The 10,821-nt window shown below is 43.9% G+C and overlaps 1 protein-coding gene across 7 annotated transcripts in view; it reads right to left on the minus strand.

The window, feature by feature from the left end:
* The window catches only part of ZFYVE16 (zinc finger FYVE-type containing 16), a 32,367-nt gene extending 21,641 nt beyond the window's left edge, over nt 1–10,726 (minus strand). For 2 of the 7 annotated variants that reach the window (XM_075411673.1, XM_075411674.1), the window contains exons 1-3: nt 10,579–10,725; nt 5,151–5,259; nt 2,753–4,950 (exon numbers count right to left, since the gene is read on the minus strand). In XM_075411673.1, the coding sequence (XP_075267788.1) occupies nt 2,753–4,950; nt 5,151–5,220 (2,268 nt within the window). In that variant the 5' untranslated portion in view covers nt 5,221–5,259; nt 10,579–10,725. Of the gene's footprint in view, nt 1–2,752; nt 4,951–5,150; nt 5,260–8,803; nt 9,001–10,162; nt 10,333–10,439; nt 10,528–10,578 lie in introns of those variants that run through there. The other 5 variants (XM_075411671.1, XR_012761962.1, XM_075411672.1 and 2 more) reach the window with 5 other exon arrangements.
* Between the last annotated feature and the right edge of the window lie 95 nt (nt 10,727–10,821).

A 10,821-nucleotide genomic window follows, 5' to 3' on the forward strand; every position in this document is an offset into this window, starting at 1 on the left:
AGAGCTCACTGCTCCCCAATCTATTTACTAATGCTGGCTCAGGAACTATGCTGGTTAAGCAGGCTTCTCAATTCTGTCAGAAAGAATAAGCATAGTTGCCTTCACGTTACCAGTTCCTTCAGCAAAGTATTTTACAAGCTCACTGAAGACTGTTTTGAAAGAATCAAATATGCTTTTCTACTCCAACAGGTTTTATCCTGCCTATTTTTAAGCAGAGATGGTGAAAAAAGAGCAATCTCTTTAGCCTGGACTACACCTGCACAATCCCATTCAAAATTTATGTCTTTAGTAAAGCTGTTTTCTGCAAGAGTTTCCACAAGTATCTGGTGCTTTTCTCACTTTTCCCTTCTGTTCTTTCAAGGGTGATTTACAAGTTTTCAGAGTCCCACCATTTTTAGCTATACGCAGAATCCAGAGTCAGTATTAGCCTTTACAAAAGGTATCTTTGGAAACCTTCGTCTTACAGAAGCCTTCTACCACTGACCAGAGTTAAGTAAGTGGAAGGAACACTGAAAGCCTTCTGCTAGTCTTAACTGTTTCCAGGAAAACAAAGTGGATTAAGTGGGGGAACAAAACCAAACTGCTAAGTTATTATAAGTGAACTCCTCTAAGGAGGTAAAGTCACTGTAAAAACAACAATATTCAATCAGTGCAACATGAACTAAAAAAACCCCTACCTATTCCACTTGCTTCTGCATTAGTGTCACAGGTAATTTACCTCAACTGAAAATTCACATGCTCAGTAGAGATGTTAAGTACGTAAATAATGAAGATTAATTGCTAATCAGTTACAATGCACCTGAGGATTTCAAACACTAAGCAGTACAATCCTCTTGGTATTCTCCTCTTGCACTTGATGCCCCTAGGACCCACACAGAGGAGGCACCTTAATCCTAATGTGCAGCAGACGAGCTGAAAGCAAACTGAGTGACAGGTAATGTAACAGCAGAAAGGAGATGCAGATGAGGCTGCTGAGCAAGGACATTCATTTTGTTTGAGCTATAAAGAACAACGGTACCACGATAAGAGACAAACACCTAAATAAAGAAACTGAGAAGTTATTTGGCCTCACAAGTCTTGCAGATGGGAGAAAAAGCAGGGACCATCAGCCTCACACTTCCCTCCAGCACAGAAGCCAGAATTCACAAGTGTTGCCATTGATAAAAGCTGGAGGACCACATGAAAGCTACACAGTTGTCTTCCAGAATAGTCTACAGAGGACATCTGTGAATTCCTACCAGTTTTTCCCATGTCCAAGTCATTGGAAACACAACAACCCACAACAGGTCCACAGCAAACTTTTTATTTGTTTAAGACAAAAAGTTACTATTAAAAAGACAACAAGTCTTAGCAGCCAGCAAGTCAAGCTGTTGCGCATTCAGAAAAGCTGTGACAGTTACAACTCCATAGCACTCTAGTATCCATAAAGTCTGAACAATCTGCACTGCCTTTCTCCCAGTGAATGTGTACTGTGGTGCTCCCTCTAACTACACTGTTGCTCTGCCCAAAACCCCTCTGTGAACACACAGGATTAAGCAACACTAATAGCTGATGGTTGTAAATACAACTGTGTAGCGAAGGGTGCTTTTATCCCTGTCTCCAGACAGGCTGCTAGAAATTTCACAGCAAATGTAAACAGGAACTTGAAGTCAGTCAGTCTTATGACTAAAACAAAACTGCTCTGAAGAACTGTGTTTCAAATGGTTACAAAACTTCAACAGCATATTCTGCCAAGTGACTAAGTTCAACGACTTCTAGGTTGTCACAACAAGTTCTTAGTTTTCTTGACATCCAAATTCAGACCTACATTTCAGTTCACACTTACTGCGGTTCTAGTAAACGCGTACTATGCTTTCAATATGCAGTTCTAGAAGAGGCACCCTGGGGAACAGTTACCAAGCCTCTCCATACGCCTTTCAACACTGGGAATGCAAAAAGTGAGTAAGTACTAACATTACTCTGTATTTCCTCATCCATAAAGCTTATAGAGGAACATTGAAAAATAAGTTCATTAGTACTGTCAGCATTTCCATTTATGCACAAGTGTAAGCCACAGTAGCTCACAAGGGAATTCGGGATTAAGAATAAGCTTTGACATTGTTTACTCACTGCAGAAGACCACAGGCAGAACAAAGTTCTACAGATTACTCACTTAGTTGGTAAGTACCAATCACCCCACGAAAGTAGCATACTTTCCCCCTGAGATGACTCCCCTGGAAACTTACACATCTCACACAGGAGGACAGGTTTAGGCTATAAATCTTTTGCACTGGTACTGCTGTTACAGCTCCTGAAAGAATGCAATCCTTTCACATTCATGGACAATGTTTTACAGCTCGTATAACCACTTATCTGAACTCTGATCATCACCATGACCTCAATTTTTCAAAGCTTAACTTAAAAGCTGAGTAAAACGCTGATTCATTCTGACTACCATGAAGCAGTCAGCTGTCCCATCTTCCCTGCTGTATTCAAAACACATTAGTCTAGCCCGTAATGGAAGATAAAGTAAGAACATTCTCTGTACTTCCCTTTAATTATTTTCACAAAAAAAGTTATACATTTCGTAATTAGTATCAGTCTTTTCCTACAGTCTTTAAGTTTCTACGGAGGAAAAATATAATTAATTTTTTCTAAAATAAAATGAGCCTAGAAAAATTCTGTCAATATCCTTTCCCTTCTCTGTTTTGGTTATCCCTAAAACAGAATACATTTGCTTTCAGTAACACTGGACCCCTCTCCAGTAAATTACCTTTCCACACGCACGACAGTGGTGTCGTCTTTTTGTGAACGTGAACTTGACTTGGCAGTTCATGCAGTTGGGTGCCTCTGAATCAGGAACCCACAACGGTTGTTTCCATGAGAGAGCTGCAGGTATTTTAAGTGATTCTACATTTTCAGATGTTTCGTTTCCTCCAGCTTCGGAGCTGCTTTCCCCAGAGTGCACAGGTTCAGAATTTTTACGAACATTTATGCTGGTGCCTGAGAGGGGAGCTTCTGGGGTAACAGAACTGGCTTCCTGGTTTTCTTTCTCAAGTACGTCTGTTCTGTTCAGTTTCTCTCTCAAGTACATCTGTCTCCGACCACCAGCTCCTTGGGAACAGCCAAGCAACTGCTTTGGTCTGGCACCTTCAGTACGAACATTAGAAACTAGTGCTTCACTACTGCTCTCAGTCAGCTCCTGAATATGAGACACACTCTCTTCTGTGGCAGATTCCCACTCACTTGCAGTAAGAGATACTTTGAGATTTCTATTAATGCTACTTATCTCCTCCATTTCTGCTTGCATATGTTCTTCACTGACCTCTGAGAAATCCACATTGTTCACATTTGTTAAACTTCCTTCTTCTGCAGCAGCTTCCGTTAAGTCACTATGATTGTCTGAAGACTTCAACACACTGGACTGAAGATTTTGTCCATACAAGAAATCATCAAGCTCAGCATCGCTTACCAGATCATCACTTTTAATAACATTTTCCTCTACAATAAAGTCAGCCATAACCTGGCTCATACTTTCATCATAATAAGAGTCTATAGCAACACCATACGGCTCAGTTTCGTATTCTAGAAAAGCAGAAGCAAAAACTTGGATTTGCTGAGAATCACTGCTATCAATCACATTCTCAGTATCATACTTCTCTCCATCTGTACTTTCTTCCACAACACTTTCACTGATTTCAGCTGTATATCCTTCCTGTTGATGCAAGTCAGTGTTTTCACAGGATTCCCTACCCGATAGATCAGTGTTAGATGTTCCAGCATGAACAGTTAAAATACCACTAGTAACTTCCATCATCTCATTTTGAGGTAGAGGATTAACTTCTTCCATTACAACTAATGAGCCACATACAGATGCAGGAAGTGGAAGACATGACAGCAAGGTCTGGACATCCTCAGCTGAAACACATGAAGCCGAAACTCTGTTTAGCATTTCATTGCTATTAAGTTCTTCACTAGCTACATCCTCTTCTGCGTTTTTCTTTTCCAGTTCTACTACAGCTCCTGTTTGACAGGAGGAGCCTGGTAAAACACTATTTCCAGGTAACGTTGCATGGCTCTCGTGCAACTGAGGCTTCTTTGGCAGACGTGAAGGCATGGATTCAGCACTAATCTCATCTTTTGAGTCTACCTTTTCTGCGGCATCTCTTCCATGCATCTCTTTACTTACTGTAGAGGATGTACTTTCATCTTGTGGTTCACAAGACAATTCTTCATACGCTTTCTCATCTTTGGGACTGTACATGTTGGAGTTCTGTGATGTTACAGGGACACCTGCAGTATTAAGGCGTGCTGCTTGTTCAAGTTGATCAAATACTTCACCGCACTTTACAGATTCTGTCCAGTGTTGATCATCACATGGATCTGAGATCTTTGCTGTGGCATAACTGTCTGATTTTAAAGCTAAATGATTAATCTCCTCTGTTTTAAGTTGTCCTGGATCTTGTAGCATTGAGTCCCCATCACTGTGATCTGTGCTTGCACCACCACTGCAACCAGCGGATGACACACAAATAGGAACACGTATGCAAGATACGCCAAAGCCAACCAAACCTTCACTGTACTGGAAGCCATCTGGCTGCAACTTTCGAGCATCTTCATGCGTAACCACTGAATGGATTACGTTACCTGTATCATTAACAAGATCACACACAGGTATACTACACCTTCCCAGGTTTGAAGCCTGAATTTCATTTAAGGAACCACTGTCCACAGTGGACAAAAGATCAGGTCCATCAACGCTCTTCTCATTTTGTGGCAAGTAACTTGGGAGCACTTCACTTGTTCCAGCGTGGCTAGCTACAGAGATTTCTGCTGATGAAGTACAACTGTTGGCATCCTCTTGCAGTTTTGGTGTTGGGTATACATGTTGTAAGCAGTCCAGAACTGAAGAAAGCGAATGGTGTTTTGAGTCATATGGATTCTGAGGTGTTCTGTAGCAGTCATATTCATCTATTTTAAGCAAAAAAGAGATCAAAAGCAAAGTTTATAAAACTCCTCTCTTTCCATATTGCACTTCCTCCAAATCCCATCTATTTATCAAAACAAGCTTTTGTTTAGCATATGTTACTTTCAAATTCCGTGCTAACAGTTATTTGACCAATATGACTAAGGTGGAGAAAAAGGCAACACGAGGCGACACAGTAACTAACCTGTATTCTGTTCAAATTCATCCAGTAGTTTGTCCAGGTCACAGACAGCAGCTTTAAAGTAACTGTCCATTCTAGTTACAGTTCTAGTGAAGCTTCAGCCTTCTTAAACCTACAGAGATACAGCATTTCGTTCACAGCATTTTGCAGTTTACAAAGTCAAAGCATTATTAAAAGACAACTTCTATGAAGTACTTTTTTCTTTTTAATAACACCTTCTTCTCTCTTCATGTAAACAAAATGTAAATACAAACAGTATTGCAGACTGTCAGCCTCTATGTACTCTGAGTATGCTCTACAGCATACTCAGTAGACTATGCACAATACGCATAAAAATTCACTAGATCCCCTAGATCAGGAAATTGAGGCTGCCTTATTAAAACCAAATGCATCTGAAAGCATACAGTATGACATTATAATGTCAGGAAGTTTAAAATCGGAAGGGATACTAGGATCTTCTAGTCTGACCCCCTATAAATTTTATACCATGCAGTTCACAGGCAAAAAACCAAAACAGGCCATCATTACCCTTGCGGCACAAGTGAATTGATTAAGTAGGCAATATCTACATAACCCCAGACTTTTCAGGCTTTAAACTGCATTAGGAAGTACAAACAGTATCCTTCTGTTGGCAGAAGTGTCAGCAAGAAAAAAGCCTCCTTTAGTGCCCAGACCTGACAACCAGTTCAACACTGAGCATGTGAACACAACATTTAAAGAAACATATTCTCTTAGTCCCCAAGCTATCCAACCAACCAATTTACTTTCAGCTATGATGAAATGTTTAAGGTAACACTAAGCAGGCTAAAATCGAAAATATATCAGGACTATAAAGCAGATAACCAGCTGAAGCACTGAAGTATGAGACCGTTATCTTAACACAGAGCTGCAATGCGTTCCTGCAGGTTGAGGTCAGTACTCCTCTCCCATGGCCAATGAGTTGCCTTTAAATCCTCCTCTTAAACTTTCCTCCAAGGCCATGGGTTTGTGTGGCAAGGTTTTGCTAGCAGGGGGGCTATAGGGGTGGCTTCTGTGAGAAGCTGCTGGAAGCTTCCTCCATGTCTGATAAAGCCAGTGCCAGCTGGCTCTAAGATGGACCCACTGATACCCAAGGTCAAGCCAATCAGCGATGGTGATCGCACCTCTGTGATAACATATTTAAGAAAGGGAAGAATGAAAACTTGGTAGTGAAACAGCTGGATAGAGAGAGAGGGGAGTGAGACAATGTGAGAGAAACAACTCTGCAAACAGCAAGGTCAGTGACCGGGGGGGGGGGGGGGGGAGCAGCAAGGAGGTGCCCAAAATGTCGGAGAGAGAGCTTTCCCCTGCAACTCAAGATGAAAGATCATGGTGAGGCAGGTTGTCCCCTGCAGTCTATGGAGGTCCAAGGTGGAGCATATATCCACCTGTAGCTCACGGAAGGGATGCCACGCTGGAGCAGGTGGATGCCTGAAGGAAGCTGTGACCCCATGGGGAGCCTGCGCTGGAGCAGGCTCCTGCCAGGACCTGTGGACCCGTGGAGAGAGAACACCACGCTGGAGCAGGTCTGCTGGCAGGGCTTGTGACCCCGTGGGGGACCAACGCTGGAGCAGCCTGTTCCTGAAGGACTGCACCCCGTGGGAAGGACTCATGTTGGTGCATTTTGTGGAGAACTGTCTCCTGTGAGAGGGACCTCACGATGGAGCAGGGGCAGAGTGTGAGGAGTCCTCCCCCTGAGGAGGAAGGAGCAGCAGAGACAGCATGTGATGAACTGACCGTAACCCCCATTCCCCATCCCCCTGTGCTGCTCAGGGTGGAGGAGGTAGAGAAGCAGGAGTAAAGCTGAACCTATGAAGAAGCGAGGGGTGGGGGAAGGTGTTTTAAGATCTGGGTTTATTTCTCACTATCCTCGTCCGATTTGACTGGTGGTAAACTAAACTCCTCTCTTCTCCCCAAGTTCAGTCTATTTGGTCCGTGACCGCAATTGGCGAGTGATCTCTTCCTGTCCTTGTCTCGACCCTCAAGCCTTTCATCCTATTTCCTTTCCCCTGTCCAGCTGAGGAGGCGGAGTGATACAGCAGTTTTGGTTGGCACCTGGCATTTATCCAGATAAAACCAAAACAGCCAGGAAAAAAACAAACACACACACACAGAGCACGGTAATTCAGCTCATCATCTGTATTCTACTCAGAACACAAAAACCATTATCACATTAACTGTCTCTGAGACCCAAATAAAATCCTTCTAAAAAATGTATTTTTAGACACTTACCAACTCACAGAAAGTTATTTATTATTCACATTACCTATTGCAAAACACCCCATTTAATTTGTTTAATGAAGATTTCCAGCCACTCAACATTATGCCTTTCTGGTCACTCTGAAGTGCTTCCCAACTTCAGATTTTTTTCATGCCTGAACACCCATACTGGGCAACTACCTGTAACATATGATGAAGATGGTATTTACACTTCCCTTAAGTAAACTGAAGGTACTCGGATCCCTTTAGTACAACATCTGCAAACTAGACCTGTGGAGGTCTGTCTAATTTTCCTTCTACTTTTCTCAGTGCATTTAGTCTCTGCATTGGCTGAATTCACAGACCCTACCCCATCCAATGTACTTTGACCGTCTAGTCATGCCAACACGAGCAGTACTGAAGTGAGCTACTCTGTGGCAATCTCGGGAAGGATTCCGAACAGTTAATATTTAGGTCACATCAACACCTGGTCAAACATCCTTCTCTACCTTCTGAGGCTTCCAAGAGGCAAGCTTAAACAGAACAAAAGAATACAACAAAGGTTTACTTGTATTATTTGCCCAGTAAGATGAGGCTTGGTCTCTGTCAAACTCCTAACAGTGCACTTTAACTTGCATAAAGACAGTATCTTAAGAAACAGAAGCAACAGCTCTACTACATAAAAACTGTTAACTAAGGGAAACAAATACTGTGATCTGGATGACTCTGCAATAAGTGCAGGTGTGTCAGTGTATTTAGACACACTTTACAGACCACTTTTTACACCCTTCATAAATCACTTCTAATGTAATAGGCACATATTCCAGCTTTCAAAACCAACATTCCACTAGGGACGTCTCAACACATTCCTCTTTAAAAAAGACAATAACACAAATCTTCTAGGATAGAGAATGGCCAAGTAACAGCATGGACTGTTGGTTTGGTTTTTTTTCAAATACGGTCTCTCTAAAGGGAGGTAGTTAGTAGTTGTCAGTGGTGATAACTTATAAAATAAAACAGATAAGTTTATTATTACCATCTAACCAATTTAATGTCTGACGACAAGCTGCCTTCTGACATTTAAGAATCCCTGAAAAACACTCTCTGTAGTGTTAGTATGTACAGGCATTAGCAAATCTCCAGCTAGCCACAGCTAATCATCACTGCAGAATGCAGGCCTGCTTTTACATGGACCACACTAAAGCAACACAAGATCAGGTTTAGGGATACAGAAAACACACACGCACACACATAGGCACACAGGTCTTCACTCCAGAAAGCTGACCATAGTAGCCATCTTAATTTTAGGTTATCAGAAAACTTTTTGCTCACTGCAAAGTTACATTATTTCAAGGCCACCATTGTGTTTAGTCTGAGCAGCAAGCCATATCGAAGCTCTTATCCTCACAACAGGATTTAAGTAGTTTTTTCCAGCTTACCATCCAGCAAATACTGTAACTGAACAAAGCCTCCGACGGAAACACAACCATTAAGAACTATGTAAATCCACAGTGCTAGAGAAGTGAAGTGCTGCATCAAGCACCATACGGCTCTTCCCTCACCATAAGGGTATTTAATTTAGCAGCTTTCTCCTCCTCGTTCCCCTCCAATATTCCTGCGCCATAGGCTTGAAGCCCTACAGACAAAAAAAAATTTAAGCGTACACCTGCCCATGCAGTTCATCAGCAATCAACTTCACAGCGAAGTTCATTACAACTAAGCAAATGCTTTGTGAAAACCTTAAATATTGTCAAGTAAGAGCTAAAATGATTCTTGCTGAGCAAGACAACATACTATCCAACCCAAAAACTGCAGTTGCTGCTGCCACTGCAAATTTGCTAGCTGAATCAGGGGTTGAAGATAAAAGTTACAGAAGTTTTCAGCCACGTAAGGAAAAGCTTACATGGCACATCGCAAAAAACAAACTGCCTTGCTTAAAGAGCAACATTCTGTTAGTTTGACACAATTACTTCAGAATGACAAAACTATCAACACCAGACAACTCTGTCCCGACATCATCTTCAGCCTCTGAAGATTTTCTTTCATTCATCCACAGTAATTTGTTATTGCTTTTCTGAACACAAAATAGTGTCACTCACACCACCACACAAAGTCAACAATTACTGATTTTACTGATTTTCAGCAGTGCTCTAACACATCAGCAGTACCATCAGCAACAAGGCCCACAGCTGAAGCATCCACTTGCTCAACTGAACAAACGCATCTCTCACTTACAATTAATGGTTATGGCACTGCAGGCAGTATCAGCATTTATTACTCAGTGTTACAAAATGAGTCATTAGGGTATGATTATTACATCAGGTCTGAAAGATCATTCCTCGGTGGAAACCAGTGTTCCCTCAACATTCTCATCTTCACTGACTTGCATTATGAGTAACCAGATATTCATATTAGACAATCTCAGCAACACAGCACTACACACCAACAGCATCTAGTACTGGCAATCAGCTGGATCCTTTCCTGTGCTCTACTCATTTATCCAGAATGTACTAACTACCAGTTTGCTGCCACTCTAGCTTATATTTAAATACAGACCGAGAACTTTTCCCAGTTTATCCAGACACATCTTAAAACATTTAAGGCCTGTAAGCGCATGGTGTGCGTCCATTACACTCTGCATCCTGTATCAAAAATCATCACTAATATCACTAAATCTTTAGGGGCAACTAGTCCACCTAATCAACCTGATACGCAACACACAGCACGACCTGTTGTAAACGTACTACACAAGTAGCTGCTACACCGCGCCAGCAGCAAACTGCACGCTAAAAACTCACAGGGGTTTGTTCTCGTTTCACTACCGCCTTCCTTCTCCGCGGAATGCACTCGGTACTGCTCCACAGGCTGTAAAACCCTCCCCGCACCAAGCTTCTCCGGGTAACGGCAGCCCTGCCAGCTCCCATGAACGCAAGCTCTTCCTCCGTCCCGAACACGCTCCGCCGCCGAACACCTCCCTCAGCCCAGCCCCGCGTCCCTGCCAGGTGGGGCCGGACACCGGCTCCCCCCCCCGCCCCGGGCAGCGCCAACCCACCCGAGGCCGCCGGGCACACGCACCCCACAGCCGCGCCCACCACCCCCGGCGGAGCCCCGTCCGCGAAGCGCTCCAGGCCCGCGGCGGCCGCTTCCCGCCAGGCCGCACGATACTCGCTCGGCCCCACCGCGGCTCCCGCCAGCGCCGTCCCCGCGTCCTCACCACCGGCCGGCGGCGCAAGGCCGCCGAGGTAGGACGCTCCTGCTGCGGGGCGGGCGGCGACAGCCCCGCCGGCGCTTCGTCTCACGGACCACCCCTCCCGCCGCGCCCCTTGTTTGTGCGCCCAGACGCCGCTCCGCGCATGTGCGGCGGCGCCCCGCCCGCCTAGCCTCAGCGGCCCGCTCCCGCGCATGCGTAGAGGCAGAGCTCCGCGCCGCAGCGGAGGGCGAGGAGCCGGCGGTGTGA

This window comes from Opisthocomus hoazin, chromosome Z (assembly GCF_030867145.1).
Source record: "Opisthocomus hoazin isolate bOpiHoa1 chromosome Z, bOpiHoa1.hap1, whole genome shotgun sequence".
Lineage (NCBI taxonomy): Eukaryota > Metazoa > Chordata > Aves > Opisthocomiformes > Opisthocomidae > Opisthocomus > Opisthocomus hoazin.